Source organism: Zeugodacus cucurbitae, chromosome 3 (genome assembly GCF_028554725.1).
Source record: "Zeugodacus cucurbitae isolate PBARC_wt_2022May chromosome 3, idZeuCucr1.2, whole genome shotgun sequence".
In the NCBI taxonomy this organism is placed as follows: domain Eukaryota; kingdom Metazoa; phylum Arthropoda; class Insecta; order Diptera; family Tephritidae; genus Zeugodacus; species Zeugodacus cucurbitae.
The window spans coordinates 55,752,812-55,780,485 of record NC_071668.1 but is presented as its reverse complement, the minus strand read 5'-3'; the positions used below and the strand labels follow the sequence as shown (position 1 = coordinate 55,780,485).

Sequence of the window (27,674 nt, the reverse complement as noted above, 5' to 3'; positions counted from 1 at the left end):
ATGCTTTGCGCTAAAAATTGACTCAATTGCAAGTGTGAGTGTATGGCGGCTTTGTGGGAGCGGCCTGCTTATTGGATTGGATCAGTTGGAGCTTCACAGCGTCGCCGAGCAGTTCGTTAGTGCGAATGTGCGGTTGCGCATTAACGACAAATACGAAAGCAAATTGTTTTTTATTGTTGCTTTTATTTATTTTTTTTTTTTTGGTAATATAAGGAATGTGCGTTTCCGTCCAGAACCCATAAAATTACGGGAAATGTGAGTAATTGTTGGCAGTTTATTTATAGCAACGCGCGACAAGTGTTCCTGGTATTGAAAATAAAGAAAAAGTGCAATACAAATTATAACGAAAAATTCCGTGTTGTGTACGGTGTTGTTGCAACCACTTTGGTGCTGTGCAAATTTTATTTTTTGTTTTATTCTTGATTCATACGCCTTTTTTGGTGTACACGATGCGTGCGCGGCAAGCAAAACAATTTTTGGACGATAACTAAAAAAATATAATTCTTACCGTTAATGTGGTTCGTAAGCGTATAGTGATCACTTAAGTTGTTCGATTAGTTTGAATATTTTGTTGCAAAGTTGTTTTTATAGCCAAGTTGTAGTTGTTTTTGCTGTGTTACTGCAACGAAATCGTGAACGCATGCGCAACATTTTGGCCCGAAGCGTAGAAACATTTGGCACAACCATAAACCACAACATAACCTATGTGCCAACGCCAGTTACAACAGCAACAATAATAATACTTCTTCATCTGTTAGCCGTGCGTTGATATTGCAAGGTAATTGACCCAATTTGCGTTTTGGTAGTGTTTTATGCTTTTAATCTGTTTTTACTTGCTTGGCTTTGTGTGTTGACTATATTTCAGTTTTTGTCTTTGGTTTTGTTTTTGTCAGCGATTGTGTTTTCAAACTATTCATGGGACTATCAGCGTTACGACTTTACGCGTATTTTATGACCGCGGTGTTCATTGTATTTTGAAAGAATTGTGTAAAAGAAAAAAAAAAAATAGTAAGAAACAAAACAGAAATAAAAATCAAAAACAATAAAGTAATCAATTCATTAACGAATATGTGTTCTTAACAACGGTAATGAAAATTATTATCTTCAGTTTAATGTGTTTCTTCGAGGAAGTTAGTCTTTTGGTGCTTCTCTTACTCAAATCTGAATATCTTTTTTAAATCATATATTTATTTTTAGTTAAAAGTGAAAGCTAAAAGTGAATCTGTGAAATCCAAAAAATCGATTATCGTTGTTTCTTTCGTTTGAAGTTCAGCTCATTAAAACCGACTGGATTTTGCCTTGAGGAGAGTCTTCACTTAATTATTGAAATAAGTGAGTCAAAAGCAGTGTCAAAATATATACAGTAGTGAGCAACAATTGTATTATCAAGTGCGTTTACATACATATATAAAATATAAAGGGCCAATTATAAAGGTCTGATTGCAAGTGGAGCTGTCTCAAATGCATCAAACGAATCGAAAAAACTATATCAGATGTCCTTATATTGTTAGTCCGAACTTTCTGCTATATTTATCCATATTGATATTGATTTTGGAACAAACAGTTGTTATCAGCTTTCATTCTTCGTAGCCTGAAAAGTCTTCGGCATACCAATGGAAGAAAGATTTTTGAATGAACAGATTATTATTTCGTAATTATTATTCGACATAATCGATTGTATCTTACGCTGTTTCTTTGAATTGTCAGTTTTTATAAGAATTCAAATAGAGCAATTTCGGTTATTCTATACTAATTAAGTTAAGCTAATACCCCATCGATAAAATTAATATAGCTTACTCGTTAATCTGATTTGTAGTCCATTCACATAATGAAGAAAATTATGCCCACTTGAACAGTTAAAGTTGCCAGTCCGTTGTGTTGCCAGAATATTCCTAAGTATGGATCGCAAAGAAGACCCTTACTTATCGCCAAAGCACTTTGAGCATATCACAAATTTTATGAGGCGGTTAATGTCGAATTCGGCAAGAATGGCTGAAACATCTGGTTTCATGTTCCGCCAACCTTTTGGGCTCCCCTCTGGGGCAAAAGGATCTCGAAACTGAGCAGGTTTTAGTTGTAAACCAGTGCTTACCAAGGTCGTGAGAGATCCAGTGATCCGGTGCTAGATCACAAGAGGACAACGAAGCCTCGACTCGTTCCCAGCATGGTACAATAGGACGCCGGGTGCCCCTTTTTGCGAGCTCACCTGCTCTGCAGTTTCCAGTGATTATTCTGTGACCCGGCAGTCACACGAGTCTAATAGTGAATTAGCATGGCGCTAACGATAATGACCTAAGACATTCCTTGGCTAGCTTTGAGCACACAATCAGCAAGATCAGAGCCATAATTGCTGCTCTACTATCGGAGTGGATGCTTACCTACCTGAAGGAGCCGGCAGCTCGGAGCAGTTCATTTACCGCACCTCAACCTATAGAAAGCTCCTTACAGAACACTCCCCTACAACCTTTCCTCACTTTATGCTACCCGAATATAAAGTTGTAGTCCGAGATGTTTAATTACAGTGACACTAAACACTACAGTAGCGATGACCCTTATTCTCGTATTGAACAAACATTGACTAGATTTCATATTATTTGTATGAAATTTGACTTCCAATTCGAGAGTTCGAGTTATGTAGAACTTCGAATTGAAGTTCGAGTTGTGGAAGTTCAACTTATACAGATGTACATGCATATATTTATGAAAACAAGGTATATCCTATACCAGAATTACACTGTGTTGCTTACACTTGGGCATGAATTATTATCCAGAACATACCATTAATAATATATTAATGTACTTACTTTGGTTACTTAAAACCGTTACTGAACTCATTTTTTGAACAATAGTTTGACTCCGAACTTCAACGGAAAGCAATTGTTAAATCGCATATAAATCGCAAACACTCTAACACCGGTCTTCATAGACAATGGTAAATACATATTTTTAAGCCGCAATGGCATTCGCAGTGGAAAAATGTTAGCGCAATTACTGTGCAATTTATTTAATACTACTGCGAAACATAATACTATTATGATCAGTTATTACTGTACTTGGCTGTTTACCGTAACCTTTACACCTCAGCAGTTTTGAGATTGGTCATAAGTACAAATACAACAGAGTTATAAACAGATACCGCGTAGGTATTTGCTGTTGTTGAAGCTGCAAGCTGTTGCTTTTTTAAAGATACCTATGAAAAACAAGATAAAGTAAATTAAAAAATTGTTTTCATAGTTATTTTTTTGTACTTTGTTTAAAAGTGAGCTAATCACTGCTCCGGGCCAAAATCTGATTTTGACAGACTTTCGTGTTTTGCGTTTCGTGTGTACGCGGAAACATCCAGAAAATGTGCACCAAAAGTGACAACGTAAATAGTACACGTAGATATGTATGTATGTATGTATGTATGTATGTATGAGCACATGACTTCAAATCTATGAAACTGCAAATGAACACGTACTTATAACACTGTAAAAAAATTTGATGAGTCCGGGATGAGTCTGCGATCGATCGTATGTAATATGTGACTAACACATATTTTATCTTTTATATGAAAAGAAAATGTTTCATTAATAGACTTTTAATTATTTGGAAATCTACAATAATTTACTTATTTTTTTTTTAATTTTTTAGAATAATAGGATTTTCTATCCTAATGTGCTTATAATGACACTAGTCACTTTTTATACAATTAAACCACATAAACATATTAATAAATATATAAAAAGTTGAGATTAAACTAATTAATACCTAATTATGTCCGAAAGGTATGTATTGAAGACTAATTTGTCCCACATAAAGTACTCCGGGTGTACTCTACTTAAAGATTGCTTGCAGAATCTCTGGCAGAGTGTATCCATATATATATTTCGCTCCCTTCAACAGAGCTTTTACCTTAGCCCAGGTCAATTTTGGCACTTCATTATATAAATATGCATGTACATATATACAAATGAAAAACCTGCTTGCCGGCATTTCAAATCATCCAGCTCTCTGCGGGAGCGAAGCAGTAACAAAACTATAATAAAAGTTGCCGAAATACCATTAACGAATATTTTGTCCCAACAAATCCATTATTTAAACGTGTATTTCAACTATATTCATATTTTTTTGTGTTTATACATAATGCATTCGTATAACTTTAAAGCTTTACCGGTCAAATTATAAAATATGTGGACCAATAAATAATAATATTCACTCATACATACATATACTGGTTGTTCAGCTCAGGTCTATGAGGCTAACTAAATTTAATTATAAATATACATTCATACAGGTGTCATAATTAAAAAAAATTTCAAGATTTCAATGATACAGCAAAGAGCGTTTATGAGATGCCATTGTGATATTTTGGTTTTAGTTGATTAAGCAAATTATTATTTTTTATTTGACTATATTTGATAAAATCATATCATTCGGATATGACACTATTGATGGAAGCAAGCAATGTGGACTTACTATATGTCTTTGATCGCTTTGACGTAATCAGCCATGATACATATAGTTGAAAATAATGATACCAATCAACTCTGTAACTATGACTGGCCTTTAAGTGGTCTTGAAGTACGATTTTCTAAAAAAACACAATTTAGACTTTCTTTTTCCATAAAAACACTCCTATTTATACTAATATAAATAATATTGCCTTGAACCCGAACATATTCACACCTCAAAAAGTTGTCAGTGTGAGTCTAATCTGGAGATCTGGAAGGCTATTCTATGACACCTCTTCTTCATATCAGACGTCCAGGGACTATTGTTGTACAAACTGAATAAATTGATAATCAGCGTAACATGTGAAATTGGCGATTTAGCGAAGTGATGATTATCCTGTTATTAATCAAAACCTCCACATCGATATCGATTCTCATCAACTGATTAATTTTTCGCCTTTGTCTGTTCCCCAAGCACGAAGTTAGACGGTATAAAAGTGGTACTCGTTGCTAATAAATAAGATTCTCGAGTTTCAGTTCCGTGTTAGCCATAGCAGAATTAACTCCACTTTGAGATCAATAACTTGAAAACTGTGGGATTAAATGTCATGACTTCGAACATTTTCTAGTTAAGCTTAGTAGTTTAGGACAAAGTTAGATCTTTTATTTGTGGGGCCATATTATGGACACGACAAAGAGTTTTCAGATCTTCTAAATAGTATAACCCAAGAATGATAGACAATATTACAAATAAAGCAACTGTCAAACTTTCATAGTTATTACAATCAAAGCCGCCTCTTCTTATTGTCATGACGAATTCACATATTTTGTCTAACATATTGCTTAATAAAATATGTATATGAGTAATTGGAAAAACTATAAAGGAACGTTAAAAAAAATTAATCCCATTCACTTAATGATTTGTGATGATGATTTTTGTTTAATTTTGTTTTTTTTTTTTATCTAAGCAAATCCAAATAATACAAACAAGTTTCCAACTTAAGTGTGAGTTTTTGATTACAATTTAGAGGGGCAACAAAGAATTCAACATCAGTTACTAATTACTCACACAAATAAAATTAATGACGGATGGGATAAAATTAGTTAATAAACAGTTGGTTTGCTATTGTAATGACGCAAGCAAAGATTAAACATGCTTTTTGCAATTTTTAATATAAATTTTTTTATACATACTTTATATTAATACATATATGTATGTATATGCACATTCACCTGTGAACGCTATAAAGTCTGTAAATTAGGTGTGTGTTAATGATGAAACCAGCTGATACCGAAATGTACTAGCTTGAAGAGTATTGTCTAGGCTCTGAGTCATTCGTAAGTTGTTTGCTGAATTCAACTAATATGGCAGGTCATAAAGGTTTGGAAGTCGATGAACCTAGTGCATAAACACATGAGACTATTACGAACGGTTTAAAAAAAAAATAACTCGATGGTTTTGGATGATCTTAAAATGTGATTGACCGAAATAGCTAATACTCTAATGATATGAAAGGAATGTGTTGGATATACAGTGGAACTTCTCTAACTCGAATCACCATAATCCACAAAAAAAAATCGAGTTAGAGAGACTTCGAATTATAGAATTTTCATTAAAACTTACAATTTTTGGTGGTAAAATATAGATTTTTACACAGTTTTATTTATTTACTTCGCATAAAGTTTTATGTATATAACCTTAAAACATAAATTCTGTAATTTTGTTTGTTGCATTTTGCTATTGTTTGGTTCTTGACGTCTGTATCTGATTCCTTTGTTACACGATTTATGAAATCTATAAGTGTAATAGACTCCTTTAAAATTCTGCCTCGATAGTACAATTTCAAATTTTGTATTTTGCCCTGGTCGAAAAGTTCGATTTATAGAAGGAAATTTGTATGAAATTTGACTTCTATTGCCCATTCTGAAGATTGAGTTATGCAGAACATCGAGTTAAGGAAGTTTGAGTTATGGAAGGAAATTTGTATAAAATTTGATTACTAAACGCTATTGCCAATTCAAAAGTTGGAGTTATGGAGATCTTCGAGTTATAGAAGTTCGAGTTATGGAAGTTCTACTGTATATCTGTTATTATATACCCGAATTACACAAGGTTTTTGACATTTTCCTGTCGAGGGCAATCACCTTTGTAAAATTTGTTACATTAAACTAAAACCAAAAAAAAAAAAACATTTTAGTTCTTACTTGCACCTCTGATCACTAATCGAAGATAGAGCGATGATCAAAGACACGTTCTTAGAACGACAATGGCTTTGTCATTTGTCTATAGATCTATACCAGTGAGTAAATAGCTCAATAAGGTATAGGCTCAATTGATATCGCAGAATTGTAAATGACTACATCACATAACTAGCTTTCATTACATTACAAAACTGCTTGCTGTACTGCACTTAAATTGATTTTGCATATTTTTTATATGTAAGTAGTAATTTCAATTATCATCTGTCATGCGTCAGTATCAGTAAGTCTGATGGTTATTCGGAGAAATAAAATAAAAATTTCCTTAGTGAAATTACAAATGTAAAGTAAAATTTAGTAGAATAAACATGGGACAAATGGATCCACTGGTATACAGCAGAGACCACGAAACAGTCGAAACAGTGGTTCACAAAGTGTGATCAACATCGAACACATATTGAAGGGTAAAAGGACAATAGGGCTCTTCTATGTTAAATAATAGGACAAAAATGCTGCAAAATCGGTCCCAGTTAGAGAAGACAACGCACACCATCGTTAGTACAAATTGGTTAAAATAGGCTACAAACTGCTACAGAGTAAATAAAGGTGGTTAGCACGGAGACCTACTTTTCAGGCTTCCATTGAACGTATTTTCAGCCGAGTTAAAGATCAATATCGAATATGTTGAGAAATAATTGACACTTTTTCCACAATTGTCGTTTTTCTTCTGTATTCTATGGCTTAACAAACGTTTCAAAACAATAATTTTTAGTTACATAAGCTTACTCATATGTAAAGTTTACGCACTCATCGTAATGTTATGCGCTACCTTGGTCCGCCAAGTAGGTTAAATACCTTTGTACGTGTCTTCTTTGTTGTGTCTGCCAGTTTTTCTTTACTCTGTTAAATACTGTGTTTTGTTTGACTTACTTAATTTAAGTACAGTGCGCTACCAAGTTCAAGGTCAGTTCCACATAAAACATGATAACCATTTACATATCTGAACATATTGTACATATGTGCGTATGTATCTGCGTTTAGTTTGATTGGGAGCGCAGGCTTTTTAGACTCTTTGAGCTGTCAATGATTGGTCAAAAGTTTTTCATATAACTGTATTCATGTATCAGTGTGTATAATTGTTGCAATTGAGGTTTTGTTAAGACGTTCAATAATTCAGTCTCTCTTTTCTTTTGTTTAGTTAAGTATTCGTATTTCATATTTTTTATTACATGTGCATATATGGTATATATATATAAATTGTATATAATATAATATTTGATAACTTATTTATTTGGGAAATACCAAAGTTATATAAACATCAATTAAACTGAAATTCTCAGCCCGCGTACGTTATATAAATATAGAAAGAAAAAATTGGACTAGTTCGATACAGCAAGTAAAATCAAGTTCCAATGTTCAAGAATGTGGACTTCTACTTCATCTGTCCGTAAGCATGTTCTCAGTATCTGTCTTCACTTCATTTTTTGGCTAGTTCCAGCAAGTCGATGTTATAAGTAAATTTGAAGAAGCAATAGGAATTTTCGATTCGCCATTTCTATGCTCGCTATTTGAGCGCTCCTACATCTAACAACAAAAAACCTCAACAAACTAGTTTAAAATCTTCAAATTCATATTCGGATATCTTTTTAAAGTGGTATAACCGCTATCTTCAATGTTACCAAGCTTTTTCACATATCAAGCATCTGTTTTACCATGTGATCGGCTGAAATTACAAATTACTGTCAAAAATAACAGTACAAGCATTTGTTTTAAGGATCATAAAAACTTAAAGCTTGAAATAAAATATGTATAATTCTTATAAGAAATAGTACATTATGTTCGATCTACAACACTCTACTGCATCAAAAGTAACTGCTTGGGCATTTTTAAATACATATATAATTACTTTTCGGACACATCGAGATATCTAATTTAGCAGTTATTAAATTCTCAAAGCATTTAGTGATTTTCCATTAATTTTAAGATTTCATTTTGCCATGAGAGAAAGGGAAAAGTCAGATGTTCAAAATGTCGAACGGTATTTTAATATATTCCAGCTAAACAATATGCATATATTCTACAATATCGTATCGCGTGACATGAATCTAGTTACATATTACTGTGTATTTTGTGTATTTTAATGTAATATTTAAATATACATATTAAAAAGTATTTTTATCAGAAAATATTAAGATAAATTTAAAAGCATAAAACATTTGCTACTTTACTCTCAATTTGTACAGTATCATGAACTATATAACGGGTGAATATACTCGTACATAGATGTATTAGCTAAGTTAAGTTAAATTTTGGGGTTGATCTTATCATAGAAACTTGGGAGGTTCCAGTTGAAACACAGGTATTTTGCGATCCCCTTTCTAATGAAGTTTACAACACCAATTTTTTTTGGCGGTCAATATTCTAGATGTGTAACATTCAATATATTTGAACCTAAGTACAGCGAAGAATATAAACTTCTCTTCTATAAAACAAAAGAACTTAATTATCATTACATATTTTAGTTTCATTATCTTGGAAATTTTAAGGTATTTAATATTTGAACATAATTTTAAGCATATGAATATTGGTTAATTTATGGCGACCCTCCTGTCTGTTCTATTTCATACAGCTTTTACACCTATAGAGGTCCCGACCTTATCTCTAGTTAGCCGCAGACCGTCTCAATGAAGTGATACTTTATCGAGCTATGTATGTATATGGCTTATTCTCCCATCTTGCTGGAATCTTTTAACTCTCAGATGATTATCAGAAATGAATAGTCGATGATCACGATGCATATTTCAAAGAAATATGTAAAGGAACCCGTAGTATTCGTAAATATTTGCTTATTTGGGCGAAGACGATTTTATAGTAAAAATATTTATGTAAGTTTAATGAACGAACGCAAATTTTGGAAACAAATTTTCACAAGTACTTAACTGTAAGAGATGTGCAAATTTTCGCCAAGCTTTAATGAAGATAAATGTGAAACACGCGGTTTTACTTTGACAGCCGTTTTGACAGCCGTTTTGACAGCCGTTTTGACAGCTATCCACGTTGGAAATTCTATAACTCTCAAACTAATTACTCTAAATATATTATGTGATCTTTCATGTGATTTTAGTCACACAATTATATTTTTTTTTTATTAAAAAACACATCGAATATTTAATAGTGATAAATAATGCAGGTAAAGCTGATAACATTTTTAAATGACAGCACAATTTGCGTATACATACTCGTATAATAATTTTAATGTGTACACTCACTCAAAGTACGAAGTCAATGTCGTGCATTTTCAGTATTTTTCTGTTCATAATTACTTCATTGAGCGTAGCTTATAATATTAATAATTATATACACGTTTACGTTTCATATTTACAAAACAATTGTTACATATATTTAATTGAATGTGAGTTTAAAATTAAATGAAGCTACACGTGTTCCTTGTCCAGAGCTATAATTTGATGCGAGAGGGTGTCTCTGATTGAACTCTGATTGAAATTTTGGAAAATTGTTTGAGACTCTAAATTGTCTTATGTACAAATTTCAATCAATGTAGAAAAATCCCGACGAATTCTTTAAATTAAAATTAGAGAACTTAATCTTGAATTAAAATATAGAAATAAAATTTAGCAAGTTCTCAGCTAACCACAAGTCTTCTAATCCCCAATATTTTCGGCTTGTTCTGTTGCTGCGGATATACATAGGTCTACAACTTTGCTTTCGCCCGTTTTTTTGAAAATTTAAGGTTTTATTGTATGCAAAAGATTACAAAAATGTTATTCAAAATATTGGCCGTCGCTAACTACTACTTTTGACCATCTTTCTGGCATCATGCGTATTTCGTGATGAAAGAACTCCTCATCTCCGTCGATCCATGTATCAATCCAATTTTTGACTTCTTCATAAGAACTGAAGTGCTCGTTAGCTAGACCGTGTGCCATCGATCGGAACAAGTGGTAGTCAGATGGAGCAACGTCTGGAGAATACGGCAGGTGGAGTAAGATCTTTTAACCACCTTTGCGGCGTGAGGCCGAGCATGGTCATGCTGGAGTATGACTTTATCGTGTCTTTCCTCGTAATGTGGCCGTTTTTCTTTTAGTGCTCGGCTCAAAGGCATCAATTGCGTTCGGTATCGATCTCCTGTGATGGTTTCACAGCTCATAATATATCACCCCAGCTGGTCCCACCAAATGCAGAGCATGATCACCATTCTTAAAACGTTGAAACCATTCGCGACATGTTATTTCACTTAGGACAGCCTCATCGTACGTATCCGAAAGCATTCGATGAGCCGCACTTTTCTTGGTATTAAAAAAGAAAAGCAAAATTTCCCGCACATGTCGAGAATTCGGCTCAAAAAGTGACATTTTCAGTTGAGAATAAGCTTGGGATGCAAACAGATCTCTACAAATATTTTGTTGGGCTCATGTTGACACAAATGTTCAAGATCAATATAAAACGATTTAATCGACACAGTGCTTGACCCTAGAGACATCTATTGGAAAACGGAAGCAAATTTGTAGACCTAATATTTCACATTTCAAGTTGAACATACGTAGATAAAACATCGAAAGAAAAGTCTTTGATTTTCTGTGTAGTGGAGTACACCAATCAAACTTAAGTCTAACATGAGAGTAAGAAAAGTTTTCATTCTCCGGCAGATAATCGTCAACCTTCGAGTATGTTTTCCCCATGGAAACATCACATATTTTTGTTGTTATAGTGGCAGATCAATATGGATTTATTTTAAAAGTTGCTGTCTAGTTGACAGGCCTTGAAAATCCGGGTTTTTTCTGGTAATGTAGAGGCTGTCTGACCGACTTTCAAAAACCAGCAGCTATGTTTATGCGGCTTAAAACTTATATAAGCTTTCATTTACGAATAATAAAAAGCCGCGGGAGGGACGTGGCTATATGTCGGGCGAAGATACATATAAGCCAATACATACATGTACCTATATATATATTGTCTTAAATATACATACCAATATTCCGATTACTCATACCAAAAATATTCCAAGACATACTCACATGTTGTTTATATAAATTACTACTTAAATTATTTAATCCGTTTTGGCATCGTAAACTACTAAAGCTCTTGAAGTTTTAGAATTTTTGTTTACAAAAAACAAGCACATAACTGTCCATATATGTATGTCAGAGGCGATGTGCTCAATAACAAACTAAATTTTTGGTTCAGAACAATTGAAACTTTTTGGTTTTGCCATTTGTTATATGGAAAACGTGTTGAGAGTAGGTAATGCAATAGTGGTTAACGAAATGTCGTATTTACAAAAAATAAATAAAATTTTTAATATATATTTCGTGTTATATACATATGTATACAATATACATATGTTTTAACAAGTCTCAGCTGGACACCTGCCTGACTCTGATCCTTTGAGTAGATCTTCCTTTCCTATCCCATCTTGTGGGATGGATCGATTTAGGCCTTCCGGGAGTGTTATAATCTCTGAACATGTATTTTTAAGGAGAATGCTATCATAGAGTGTTATAATACTGCTGGCCTCTACTCAACTAAGTATTAACTAGATTGACTTCGTTCATTTTGATATGTATACCTGTTTATTTTTCTAACAAATCAGTTTTTTCGCAAACAATAACAAAATTTATTTACAGTTTTTTAATAACTTTTCACTTTTTTTAATTTACAGTAAACAAACTCAACGCTGACGGCATTTCCTGCAATATATTTCACCCGCATGACTTGTTTATGAAATGAAATGAGTTTTTGACACACATTGGATTCTTTAGTCTCGAAACAACACACTAATTGTATGCAAGATATCATAATTAGGCGTGAAAATGAGTCGTCTTCATGTTATTGTACATCCTGTGAAAAAGGAGTTTCGTCGAGACAAATGCGGCTTCGATCACTCACCAGCAGATGACTTTGTAAAATCACAAGTAAGTAAAATAATAAGATTTTCGAATTATAAAATTTACATATAATCTTTATACAATATAGTTTAGTGCAAAAAGGGGTTCATGGTAACGACCTCATCCCCTATGCACTATATATAATGATATTCGTTATTGTAATGGACTTTATTTCGATTATATCAGCCAATGTGTGAGTTATCTTAATAGTATTAAGTAGAAGTACTTATTGTAACGCTATAAAATCGACGCCATGTAATCAGTCCAGACTATCTCTTCACCACAATGTACGCAATATTAGGTATTTTGAATTTCCACTGAACTTTGTACCGTTGTAATTGATCAGCATGTTCGATACTTTAATGAAATTAAGTGGACAAATGTATGTCTTTAACCATAATGTGGTTTAGCGATGAACATGTGTGAAATCTGCCTAGATCTCGATCTAACCTCCCATACCCCTCGGGTTGACTCTTTCATCATATGCCAAATATATTAAATTTCGTCCTATTGTTTGCTGTAACATCGCATATATCTCCATAGGGAGTGCCTCAATAAAAAATAAACGATAATATTTTGATTACAAATATGTTATACGATAGCAAAAAAATAAATTCGAATGTACTTTCCACAGCATTATTATGATGTATATAGTGGTTTGTTGATTTCAGAACAAATATCTCAGATATAAAGCTACATTTAGATATAAATATACATTTAAGTAACTCACACTATGATCTATAGTATAATTCATAAGAGGGTAATGCAGCAAGAGTTAGGATTATATGATTATTTACTCCAAAAAAAAACTGCAATAAAATAAAGATCGTTCAATTCATCTCTTAGAGTAATAAGTAGGTGTTGCATTTGTTATGTGAAAGTCACACATGCGCTAAGTTACACAAACCCTGAGCAAAACTTTCCATTACTTTTATCTTCAATGATTCAGTGATGCCTCACACGTACACGTACAAGTAATTTCAAGGTTACTGTCACACTGGAAGTAAAAATTTTCAAAGTCGAGTCGAATGTCAACACATGTGTTAAATATCCCAGGCTAAGAAACTGAGTACAGTGCAGCTGGTGAACAAAAGGCCAAGCCAAGAAAATGCACATGTAAAGCACCGCCCACTCACAGCTAGTCAATATTTGCTTGTGATATCATATTTTATTAAAATGAAAAGCGTGTCCTCCCAAAGACGTGTCGAAATCGCGAAAGGCCATAAGGTGGCTTGGCTCTCTGCTTTGTTTGCCTCAATTAAGGTCATTGTACAACACACACAAAAATTAAAGGGCTGGCAGTGACACGGAGGCCTAACGGTCACTTAGACATACATTTACGGCTTCCAAGTGTTGAAAAAGTTGACAGATCGTTCAGAACAGTGGTCTGTAAGTAGTGTCATCGCAGTTCAGCAGGTTCAAATTCTCACTGTTGGCCACTTAGCGACGTGGTCACCTTGAGACTGGTCGCAGCGGGTGCCATCATACATATAGTAATGATATCAAAGCCTCACATTTCCGCAACTATTTACTAACTAAAACAACAATGTTAGACGCGGTCATCAGTCGGCACTTGACCGCATTCTTGTTTAAATATTCATTAAAAATGTAGAAGAAATTACCCACCTACAACTCTACCTTTGCATATGTATGTCTGTGTATTCAACCAAACTGTACGAAACTTTTTATTTTTATTTAAATTCATTATTCTCAACTTTTTCATTTGCTTACTTCTCTTTTTTTCTTCTTTACAGTGGCAGAGTCGCACCAAAAGCATTGTGTATTTAATCTACCGTTGGCTTATTGCGTTGTTCTTCACCGCCGTCGTCATAGATTCGATGCTTGAAAAGGAGGAGGGTTCATCGACAAACTTTTGGCTGTACTTTATTTACTTGACCAACTGGGGTATCATGCTTTGTATGTTGACAAATCTATTGGGCGCCATTTTGGTTACCATATGGCATTTTCATCCGGAGTATGCGGGTTAGTAAATCCAGTTTGTAAAGTAAGCCTCAAAACTCAAATATTGAAAATTCAAATTTCTGAAAATAAAGCAAACATTTTTTACACTGATTTCTAATAATTCTTTGGTAGAGTAAACTTTAGAAATCGAAAATATTTTATGTGCCGATGTTCTTTAAATAATGTTTTTAAATCTCATTTGAACATTTGTATTTTAACATTGTATTATTTTTTATTTACAGACAAACTTTTAAATCTAGAATCGCTGACTAGTCCGTTCGTCGTTTACTGGAGCATGCACATCATCTCTCTAGTCCTTTCAATAGTGATAACCATAATATATTGGAGTCTGCTTTATGATGGTAAATAATAAAATATTACTCTAGGTATAGTTTTCTTATAAGCGAGGAAAAAACACTCAATAAGAAATTAAAATGTACATATGTTAAACACCAAACCGACTATCTATATTGTATGTAATGTGGTTTTTGAAAAAATATCAATCATTTGATTTTAAAATAAAATCAGTTTTTATGATCTAGTTGGTTAAATCCTATATTCTATTTAGTTGTGCTTTCATATAAACAATTTTAAGTGCTCCAAAATAATACTCAGTTCCTACAGTCTTAAAATATTTCGGTAGTATTTTCATTAACCGTTCTAAGAAGAAGACGGTGTCTTAGCTAAGGTTAGGTTTAGTGGTGGCCTTTAGGAGGCCTATTATAACACCATTGGGACTGGAATCCCCTCACACTATTATGTCCTCTCTGTACCGGCCTGTGGTCTTGATAAAATAAAATAATTCAGAAAGTTTGGAATGTGCAACTTCCGCCCACGATAGTTACGAGATTCATGTGATTCTAAGAGACCTTAGTGATCTTAAAGCTGTTTGGTTATCTGTAAATATAAATACATATACAGTTGATCTCCTTTTTGCACGGTTAACTGGGACAGTAAATTACTCGTGTAAAAAAAACCGTGCAAAAAAAAAATCAAATTTTTATATAAAACTCACTATTGGGACCAATTTAAGAAAAAATCGTGCAAAAAATAGAAACGTGTAGGTTAGGTTATGTGGTTGTCAAAACGACGCAACTAGGCCTTCTGGAGGCCCATTGTGACACCACTGGGACTGTGATCCCTCACACTATAGAGTCATCTTTGAACCACCCTGTGGTCTTAATAAAGTGAAAAAGTTCACTTAATTTGATATGAGAAACTTCACCCACATCCTCAAGAAAACCGCATCCAATAGTTGCGATTCTTTTCCTATACAGAGCCTTACATCCACATAGAAGGTGTGTAATCGTTTCTTCCTCTTCTTCTTCCTGGCAGCTTCTGCAGTAATCGTTACTAGGTAACCCCAGCCTGCTGGCGTCTACCAATCAGACAGTGTCCCGTTAACACTCCTACAAGGGTTCTTGTGTCAGTCCTACTAAATTTCAGTAAACGACAAGTGCGGCTCTTACTCCATTCAGGCCATGTTTGTCTAGTTACGGAACAAGTCGTTGATTGTTTCCATTGTGATTCAGCCATATCAACAGCATGTTTTAGAAACGTGTAAAAAAGATCTAATTTTACATGAAAATCTATCTACTCGCACAGTGAGAATTTTCACTGTTGTTGTTGTTATAGACTTTTCTGGTATTATATGTATGTATATATTACTGTTAGAAGGAACAAACAACAACTATTTCTGGGAATCGCTGTGTCTTCTTGTTTATTACTTCTGCATACAGCTTCATTTATTTGTTTACGTATTGAAATTGTTGCAACATTTTCACTGGCTTTCGAATCTAAGATTTGTATTTTTTAGTGTAAACCTAATTTATAATTTATTAAATTCTATTAACAGCAATGGATTTGTGACGTATTGACATATGGAATTTTGATTTTATTGAAAAAAGTATACAATTAAAATAAAAAATCCGTGTAAAAAAGTAAAACCTTGTAAAAATGGTAATTGGGATATGTTCAAAAAGACCGTGTAAAAAAACCGTGCAAAAAAAACCGTGTAAAACGGAGATCAACTGTATGTATGATTGTTAAAACTCTTTTTTAGACAGACCAAGAATGTTTCCTTTAATTGTAGTAATCTCCGGTTGGATGAGATTGCAGTGATGCTGTAGCCGGAAGCGATGGTATCTAGTTTTGTTGAAAACACACCACCTACCACTCGCTTGTCTAGTTTGGATACTTATCTCTGAATCGTTGTCCACATTGCCTTTGTCCCACTCATCCCTAGAGGGAAGGCTATGTTTAGGTCCGAATTCAGATTCACTTCTAATGGATTGCGAAAATGCATGTTATTTGGAAGAAAAGAGGACTTGCTGAGTATATTAGAAAGTCCTTTATTGCAACTAATAGTAGTAAGGAAAGATTCTCTCAGCCTGTGTGCCGATTTCGCTGCCTGCTGCTTACAGAATAGGTTTTTATGCTATAAAAAGTGGTGTCTGACAAACATTAATTTGATATGAGTCAATGGGAGTTTATCAATCACTTTTTGAACCGCGTGACCGCTTCATTCCTTTGAGTGCCACGCTTGTTGTCTCTTCAAATCATATATGGGTTCAAATCTGAATGCAGTCTTTTGATTTGAATTCTTCCACTTGCTGAATGACACTATCCCATTCAAATATTTAATTTTAAGAGTTGGATAATTTGTGTTTAGTTGTGTCGAAACTATGGTAGCCACAATCAAAAGAGTTTTACTTTTAGGAAAATGGGACTTAAATAACAGGGTACAGGGTCAGTAGATATATTTTCAGAAACTTGGAAAATTGGAAAACATTGGATGAAACGAAAGTTCAGTATTCAGTTGGTTAAAACGGGATCTCTGCAATGTACCCAATATTAGAATATATATAAGGACTAGACAGCTAAAGCGGGACAAGCATATGAATCAATATTTACAAGTTTTTAATGGTCTTTAGCTGGATCCTACTGGGGAGCAGAATGACCCTGATGATACAACCTCTCTTTTGAACTCCCTAACTAAAAAACTAAAAGTCTATATAATGAAATATATTTGAAAACAGCCGGAACTAATTATTAAAGTTTGTGATATATTCACCACTTACTAACAAATACATTATTTCTCTCATTTACTCATTTCCAGCTGCTGAGAGCTCTTTAAACCACACCAACGTGCTAACGCATGCCTGCAATTCCATTTTTATGTTCATCGATTTGCTGATTGTGGCGCATCCATTGCGGCTGCTGCACATGTTTCTACCGGTATTTTTCGGTCTGATATTTGCGATATTCTCCGTCATATACCAGACATGTGGCGGTCACAACAGGTGACTTAGTTGTTTTGTAATTTTAATAAACAAATGTTGATGAATTTTATTTCTATTTACTTATAGAAAAGGCAAACCATACATTTATCACGTGATCGATTGGCGTGAACCGTTACATGCCTCACTTGTGGTGTTTGGTGTACTATTACTCACCTGCTGCATCTACATGATACTCTTCTTCATCTACAAGTTGCGCACGTTGCTCTACAGACGCATAAATAAGGCCTCATACTATTTCCCGACAACAACGCCGCCAACTGGCGGTACCGAGAAGTCGGCAAATGGCACCTTGCCGAAAACGGTTAAAGGCACGGGCATACAGCATTCACCTTCGGGTATTTCTATGGTGTTGGGCAACTTCAACACGCCCACTGGCTATCATAACGAAGCGTTTGCGAGCAGCACCGAGAAGTTGGAACGATATTAGAGGACTTTTGCGGGGGAGCTTACAGGGAAACAATTTGTAGTTCAAATTATAGTTTTAGATTTAGTGGATAATAATTTGTATATAGTTGGCATGCGTGTTTAAAGTGTATTGATTAACGCCTCATTTATCGTGACTAATGTACAAAATAAGTTTAAAAACATTTTTTGTTTTAATTTCTGTTTTGTAACATTTAGTAAAGCAATACTGTAGCGTATTCGTTGAAAATTGTTGTAGTACATTTTTACTGTATTCCTTAAGATAAGACGTAGTATTGGTTAAGAAGTCTCGAACTGGTTGTGTTTTTACTTTTTTAATAAAAAGCAACTAAGTAAAATAAATGAAGTCAAATTTGAAATTAACATCAATTTTCGATTTTATACTATATATCCGGAATTTATATTGTAGATCTTATTATATCAGCACCTGAAGGTTCTGACTCACTGCTGATTATTTACTTTTCGAACTTGATACTTTAAGATGGATTCTGGCTCGGATTTTTGTTTGAAGATCTTGCTAAGGATATACTAAATATTTTGTCTTCTAATATATATGCTTAACAAATAGATTTTGGACCACCCTCTAACGTCATAGCAGAGGGGAATTTCCTAATTCCGAGTTAAGAATATTTTTTTTTGTTGATTACAAGCGCTTGAGTTATGCAGGCTGCTTTTTAGATAATTACTGGTTTGATTTTAACTTTCCAGATATGTTGAAAATCTAATAATGCACAAATATTGAAAATAAAAATCGGAGAAGATAGAGCAGAGCTCATTTTTCTGCCTTACACCGACGTAGTAATTGTCTAAGCCATTCTCATCAAATCGGCGCTGGGACCACTGTTTCTTTTATTAGACAGATAGCCACTAACTAAGGTTGTCGACTATTATTCAACCACAATCGATTATTACCGTATTGTTAGTATTCATATCTGCCTGCTGATCCAGCAAATAATATCAATTGCAATTCGATGTTATTACGGGCTCAGTAGGCAATTAGGATATACACCTCCACTGAAAGGTTTTCTCTCGTCAGACAAAACTAACACTCTAAAAGTCGCTGATAAACAGGAATGCAGGGCATGCGCGGAAGATGATGAGACACTAGAGCATTATCTCTGCGAATGCCCGGCCTTCTGTCGGTTAATAAGAGATACCAACCAACCAGAGGCGTCTGGAAGGCATTATTACGTCGGGCCGTAATTCAATAGGGTTGATAGGGCTAATTAAAAATTGAAGAAGTATTCCTATCTACCGATTTCAATTTCATTGTTAAACATGAGAGCAGCAAGTACTTTTATATAATAGTTCTTTGCATTTGGAACGTTGGTTGAGTAGATGGTACATTTGAACAGCCTACTTCCAAATAGGGAGTAGGACTTTGTACAAGAGAACTTTGGTATCATACATTCAATAGATGTTGAGATCCCAGTTTAATACAGTTTTTTTATGAATTCTATTTGCTTTTTTGAGAACCTTCTGATTAAATTAATGACGACGTAAAAACTTGTTTCGGTTACCGGGGCATTATTCACTTTACATTTTTGGATAATTTTATTCTATTTTAAGATAACTAATAAGTCCATATTCAGCAAAGTTTAAGAGTTCTTCTAATATTCTTGATACGTTATTGGTACATTTGACACGGACTTACAAGTTTTATTTTTGTTCAGCAGGTTTTCTGTTTTACATTCTATATTGTTCGAAGATCGATTCTTGAGCAGAAATAAGTCTTTACAAATTCGAATAATTCGAATTATGGTTAATGATGGCTTGGATACCAAATAAAATAGCCCAACATTTGTGTTGAACACCCTAATATAATTAAGGATACCAAATATAGCTAACATACCCTGGTAACCTGTTAGTTCTATATTGAAACAAAAACCTTCTTATCAATCTACCTATGGTATAAGTAATAAGAACTGTATTAATACGATTATTATTCGTAACAATTCTTACAGTTAATCATAAGTGGCATAATTAGTCATCATCAAGAACTACACCTACAAATGCTAACGATATAATTAATGGGTATCTTGGTACATATCAGTCACTTCGTTATAATACGAGTTTGTATCGTATATATGATTAGTCGCGTGGCAGCGCATATAAATGGTGATAAATAAATGTCATGAGACTAGCAACGATACCCATCAGTGCATTTACAAATACAAACACATGAATTCGTTTGAACAAAGTTACACAAAGAACTTTAAAATCAATATAATTAACTATTCACTGGACACTTGTGTGAATTTTCAATGAGCAACGAACCACAAACGGCAGAAGTTCACAAAACTATTGATTCAGCTGCGTAGGTACTTATGTATTTAGTATATTGTGGATATGAGCCACATACCGATTTTACGATACACTTGTAAATCAACTGCCTTCATAATAAAACGTTTAAACTTTCAATAACTATCATTTATGTATACCCCTGAGAAGTTTGCTTATATTACAGCCGGTGGATAGAATTTGCTCAGAAACATTGCTATATACTGTATTCTTACATATATAGTATACCGGAAGCTATGCTCAAAATGCCAATAGTTCACATCGATGGTGAAATTGAAACCTTGTAGGCATTAATCATATTATTAGCATTTTAGACACGAAGAATGTACAGAATAATAAATATTATTAATCAAATTTCTGGCTACCACGTCGAGAGTTTTCAAGTAGACGTGACTGCCATTAAGGTAGCAATAAATGTAATGCTCCAAAATGCATTAAGATGAGTATTAACTCTGATAATAGAGCGGAATTTTGGTCCAGGATCGTTTTTTACTTCATTATAAGTAGCATGTTTGATCTTTTTTTATGTGGTGGGTCCCAAACCCTACGCACAACCACAGATGCGGGCCTCGCTTTCTCACTTTAGCTCACCTCCAAACGGATGTCTGTTGCCTATTCAGAGGATACTTGGTCTAAAACCGGAAGCCGTAAGCTGCTTGAGCCATATGCAAAATAATCGTTCATGGCCACTCTCAATTGAATGACAGTCAGAAACTTTCCTTCTTCTTCTACATATGACCCCATACCCCTTATATATGACCCCATCCCTCAATTGAAAAGTAAAGTCCTCTCTCGACGAACCAAAATCCCCAAAAATCCCGTCCTGATGAATGGTGCAGAAACGTGGAACGTGGACGATGACGACATCCGATGAGACGACTCCAGGAATTTTCGAAAGAAAGGTTTTGGGAAAGATTTATGGCCCTTTGAACGATGAGTTGTACGATTTATACCACGACATAGACAAAGACAGCGACTACGGTGGCTAGGTCATGTTGTTCGAATGGACACAAACATTCCAGCTTTGAAAGTGTTCGAAGCAATACCCGCTGGTGGAAGTCCGTGGTGAAAGATCAGGTGGAAAGCGACATAGTTTCGCTTGGCATTTCCAGTTGTCGTCAAAAAACACGAAAGAGGAATAAGTCCTAAGCTAATATATTATCAGATTTGTTTGAACGCCTGGTCATATCGCAATCGCAAAACAAAGGCGGTGAGCTTATCAGAAAGGGCATCCTTATCCAAATTCATCAGATAGAGAACGAGTTAACCCAGCAAGGTTCATCTTCCTGCAATGCTAAGAGATCATTCTGTTCAGTCGAACGCAAATTGACAAAGTTGTAAGCAGCAAGAAGCAGTAGACACTTATAGACACATCTTATATCTCTGCAATTATCTGAAGCTCTCTCAAGTTTCTAAACTTATATTCATTTTTAGCTGAAGCTTGAGAATGAACGAAGTAAGTATATATAGTAAATTGTGTTTACAATTATATAAAGCGCAGTCATAAGAAAATTAAACTCTCAATTATTCACTATTGGGATCTATTAAACTCTCAATTATTCACTATTGGGATCTGGGTTTCACACAAACGCACTCCTCACTTACTCACTTACTCAATTTCGAATTTCACTACTCAATAGCAGTAACAGTATTTTGGCTAAAAATAAACTTTAATTCAATACAATGCGCCCAGTATTTTGAGGCGTAGTGATGACCTCTCGTGTTAAGATTCGTTGACCGCTTGTTTTGCTTTTAGTGGAATCACTTATTTTACATTTGTCGCCATAGATAGACAACTCCACACGAGTATATGTATGTATTTTTTTACCTATTTCTTTATTTATTGTATCTGCTTTGTTTAAAGCCCAACAATAAGTAATGAAATCTTAAATCTATTTACAACTAAAAGAGCCCAGGAATATGGTTGAGCTGTTTTGGTAGAACGGTGCTCTCTAATAGGCTGGTAGATCTCTCCTTTTTAAACGTGTTTGATTGCAGGAGTGTACCAAGGCATTAGCCAATGGGTTTGGATGTTCACGATGTTTAGAAATATATATGTTTCTGTTGTCCTCTCTCTATATCCTTCTTTACTATAGGAACATCAAGATCTTTATGGATATTTTCGTTACCATGTACCATGGCTAACCCGTGATTGTTCTAAGCATTTTAGATTAGAATCTCTGAATTATATCAATGTTGGTTGCACAGATCGTACCCCACAGTTGAATACCATACATCCAAATCGGTTTTATGATTGCATTGTAACAACAGGACTTTGTTGTCTAGTCTAAGTTTAGAATTTTTGTATAAAAGCCAATTTAAATTTGCTGCTCTTAACTTCATGCAGGTTATTTTACTCGCTATATGTTTCCGCCACGTGAGCCTTCGATCCAGGTGTATCCCAAGATAAGTTACTTCTTCATTCGCTTGTGGTACTAGCACATTGTTTATTTTAACTGTCCGGCATGTTTCCGATCTTAGCGAGAATGTTACATGCTTGCATTTTTGCTCATTAATATTTATACGCCAGTTGGCTAGCCATTTTTCGACAAAAGTTAAGTGCTCCTCTAATACTCTTGATGCTCTGATAAGACATTTGTTACGGATTACTAGAGCTGTTGGAAAGTCTGCAGTATATATTATGTACAGAGTTGGGACTAATACACTGCCCTCAGGTACACCAGCCCTTAATGCTTCTGATATGAAATATGCTAAAGGGTGATTTTTTAAGAGCTTGATAACTTTTTTTAAAAAAAAAACGCATAAAAATCTCATCGGTTCTTTATTTGAAACGTTAGATTGGTTCATGACATTTACTTTTTGAAGATAATTTCATTTAAATGTTGACCGCGGCTGCGTCTTAGGTGGTCCATTCGGAAAGTCCAATTTTGGGCAACTTTTTCGAGCATTTCGGCCGGAATAGCCCGAATTTCTTCGGAAATGTTGTTTTCCAAAGCTGGAATAGTTGCTGGCTTATTTCTGTAGACTTTAGACTTGACGTAGCCCCACAAAAAATAGTCTAAAGGCGTTAAATCGCATGATCTTGGTGGCCAACTTACGGGTCCATTTCTTGAGATGAATTGTTCTCCGAAGTTTTCCCTCAAAATGGCCATAGAATCGCGAGCTGTGTGGCATGTAGCGCCATCTTGTTGAAACCACATGTCAACCAAGTTCAGTTCTTCCATTTTTGGCAACAAAAAGTTTGTTAGCATCGAACGATAGCGATCGCCATTCACCGTAACGTTGCGTCCAACAGCATCTTTGAAAAAATACGGTCCAATGATTCCACCAGCGTACAAACCACACCAAACAGTGCATTTTTCGGGATGCATGGGCAGTTCTTGAACGGCTTCTGGTTGCTCTTCACCCCAAATGCGGCAATTTTGCTTATTTACGTAGCCATTCAACCAGAAATGAGCCTCATCGCTGAACAAAATTTGTCGATAAAAAAGCGGATTTCACATTTCGAACCGAACACTGATTTTGGTAATAAAATTCAATGATTTGCAAGCGTTGCTCGTTAGTAAGTCTATTCATGATGAAATGTCAAAGCATACTGAGCATCTTTCTCTTTGACACCATGTCTGAAATCCCACGTGATCTGTCAAATACTAATGCATGAAAATCCTAACCTCAAAAAAATCACCCGTTACTTTAACTGTAAACTTCCTGTTTCTTAAATATGACTCCAAAGTTTTATGCAATTCGTAAGGTAACCTAACCTAACCTAACCTAAGGTAAAGTGTTTTTGATTTTCCATAAGAGGCCTTCATGCCAGACTTTATCGAACGCCTGAGCTACATCTAGAAAAATCCACTGCATCTACTCTCTATGCTCGAATGCCTTCTTGATTTCGTTAGTAATTCTATTTACTTGCTCTACAGTGCCATGTTTAGTACGAAACAAGAATTGGTGGGTTGGTATTATATTATTTTTGTGGAGGAAAGGAGACATTTTTGATAGCAAAACTTTTTCGAATATGTTGGAAATACATTGTAAGAGACTTATTGGCCTTTAGGAAGACGGCTTTGTTAAGACTTTCCCAGGTTTACCTATCATAATGATCTGCGACTTTTTCCACGAAGTTGGACAGTACCCGAAACCAAGAATTGCATTAATGAGCAAGGAGAGCACTGTTATAGCAATATTTGGTAACTCAATTAACATATTTGGAGTAATAAATATTATCATGTCCTCAAGCCTTTTTCGGATTTAGCTCTTTTATGATCCTAGTAATTTCATAAGTAGACGTCACAATATACACGGTCGACTCGTTAGCAGTATAGGGCAAATATGTATGGCAATATTTTAACGATCTTGCGTCTTGCTAAAATGGTTCATATTTTTACAATGGAAAATGTTCATCATGCGCCATGGTGTGCTGGTCATATGGAAATCAGAATTTATTATACAAACTATAACTTTCGGAAAACATTCGTTAAACTACTACTTTCGACCGAAATCGAACACAAACTACCACTAACGAGTTTAAAAATTATAAAAAGATTGATAGATGAGTTTTATTATAAAACATATAGAACATTTTGAAGGATATTTTCTAAGGCTGTAAAGTGTTCTCTATCCAAATATGGCCTAAGATGCTTGTGAGCTGCATAATTCGGCTTTTTAAATCTAACACCAACTGAGTAATTCGCTGTAATGTTAACACTAATTGGTTAAATAATTATAGTTTTATCAAGTTATACAGCATTAGTCTAAAAAAGCTATACCGTTCTCTGCAACATGATGCGAGAGTGAGCGGACTAACGATTACATATTCATACTTATATCCTGTTTCAGTTAGCAACTATTAAAATTGGGTATAATTAAACGCTGTATTTTCTAATCTATTTTGAGTTTTGAGCAGCCTATATTAGAGTATCGCTAGCCAATTTAAATTATTAAATATTTAATAATGCCGCCCAATTGTGGTTCATTTATATAACTAGTGCGAATCGAACCACGCTGTTTACCTTGAAGAAGAATACGACGTTGTACTAAATGTCATCACCACGATGTTTTGGTGGACAACCTTGTAACACTTTTATAATTATAGCCTTGCATAATGCTGCACAGGGTAGAGGTGGAATGTGACTCATTTAATGGTTTTTTGAGCATCTTAAAATAATCGTGATAGGTATAGAGTAATGTATTACAAAAGAACTAACAAACCTCTTAATTTTGTCTAAACTAAATTCTATATAATATTAAAATCTCATACTATTGTTTTTACTTGACAGATTTTACTAAAAAATGGGTGTATCAGTATTTATATACCCTTCGCCCTCTTATATCGACAAAATTATATATGGCCCTCTAGGGGAATTTACATTGTAAATAGTTGTCAATAAATACAAATTTTCATAAAACATTACGTATCTTTTCACTGGAGCATCGGCTTCCATACGTACGACCTAATCAGTGCACATTCGTTGGATTTTTATACTCTTAACTATATCCATGTCGTCGTAGATCTCATACAGTTCATGATTTAATTTTCTTCGGTACTCCTCACTCACGCGGACGGCTCCAAAGATCTTGCGGAGAACAGTTCTCTCGAATGCTCCAAGTACCTTCTCCTCTCGGGTTGTCATCGCCCATGTTTCTGCGCCGTATAATAGAGTGGGAATGATAAGAGACATATAGAGTGTAATTTTTGTTCGTCGAGAGGGGGATCTGTTTCTCAATTTCCTACTGATCCCAAAGTAGAACCTGCTGGTAGGAGTTATTCTGCGCTTGATCTCCAGGCTTAGATTACACTTTCAATTATTTTTCTGTGAATGGGACAAAGTTTTCCTGAACGGATTTTTTGTGCTGAAAACGAATGACGTGATGGGAAGTTTTCAGCACAAAAAATCCTTTCGGAGTGTACCATTCTATTCGTAGAACCCTTGTATTGTTATTGGTGGCATTTAAGCAAGTTCCAAGGCCTTAATTTTTTCAAATATGTAGATGCCAACAGTATACTACAGACGTGAGGATTTTTTGTGTGTCACTAACTTTAAATGCTCTCACTATAGCTTCGAATGCAGTTTTAAAGAATTTAACGCTGTCAATGTAGCCGTGATTGATTCGCCATTTCTTAAATACTCAAAAGTATGTGAGGTTAAATTTGATACTATTGAGTATAAGGATACTTATAAACTAGTATAATCACCTTTTTCAGTTATATTAAGTTGTGCCTTAAAAATGTTAGACAAGTTTTCTGATATCAATGCCTCAAATATGAAATAACTTTAACCATTCGAACCACCACCGTTTGGTTTCTAGGAAGTTCAATCTTAACTAGGTCCAACCCTACCTTTAAATTCGGCTACTACTCCTGGCTGATTGACTTTCATTATACACAAGTTGAATTACATAAACCACCGAAAGTTTGAAGTAAAGTCTACCGTTATCATAACTTATAATTTGTCTCTTTAACGATTTTCCAAATACATATTTGTGTCTTCTTCCCTCCTATACTTATTAAATTTGTGTGAGAATGCACACACGTTCCCCCCATTCTCGCTACAGGCATTCACATTTCAACAACTTTTGGAACACGAAGAAATAACACTCAAGGACCATATTCGGGTTATTCCGGTTTGTTCGGGTGTTTACCTTTACAAGTTCGTTTAATTACGGACCGTTTGTCGCATGTGCCAATGCATTTTGATGTTGTGACACTGGAATGCATACAAACATACACAGGAGTATGGCGTACGTGTGTTAGTGAAAGTAGCGGTTGACCACGTCCACTCAAGGACGCAACAATTGTGTATTCCCTCAACCCCTTTCGAGCGTACCAGCTTATGAAATGGAAAGCTGTAAATATGTATTCAGCGTATTGGCAGGATAAATGCTAGGATATGTGTGTGGATGATTGTAGTATATCCATATTGATGTATATACTCCCGTGTATTTGTGTGATAACTGGAAAATAACACTATTAATTATTTCCAGTTTGAGCGCTTTGCTTTTGTATTGGTCTCACTGACACATGAAAACAGCAGACACACATAGATAGTTTGACGGTATTTGTTAACGCACTGATTGTCGGTGATTGTCAATGTCGTCCAATGTCCTGTCAGTGGTTTTCATAGCGACATTCATGCGGTATGGGACCAATTACAATTGTTGACATGCTTACATATTGTCTTATGTAC

The 27,674-nt window shown here is 34.7% G+C and overlaps 1 protein-coding gene across 3 annotated transcripts; it reads left to right on the top strand.

Moving 5' to 3' along the window:
• The first annotated feature begins 82 nt into the window (after positions 1-82).
• Positions 83-18,584, top strand: LOC105216496 (protein rolling stone). 3 transcript variants are annotated; one of them, XM_054227305.1, is made up of 6 exons: positions 83-255; positions 12,313-12,565; positions 14,293-14,521; positions 14,743-14,862; positions 17,619-17,802; positions 17,869-18,584. In XM_054227305.1, the coding sequence occupies exons 2-6, from the start codon at positions 12,464-12,466 to the stop codon at positions 18,227-18,229; spliced, it is 996 nt and encodes a 331-aa protein (XP_054083280.1). In that variant the 5' UTR covers positions 83-255; positions 12,313-12,463; the 3' UTR covers positions 18,230-18,584. The 3 variants fall into 3 exon arrangements, with proteins under 3 accessions (XP_054083280.1, XP_011189318.1, XP_054083281.1); XM_011191016.3 differs by having other exon boundaries at positions 83-778; XM_054227306.1 differs by lacking the exon at positions 83-255 and adding an exon at positions 1,315-1,332.
• The last annotated feature ends 9,090 nt before the right edge of the window (positions 18,585-27,674 follow it).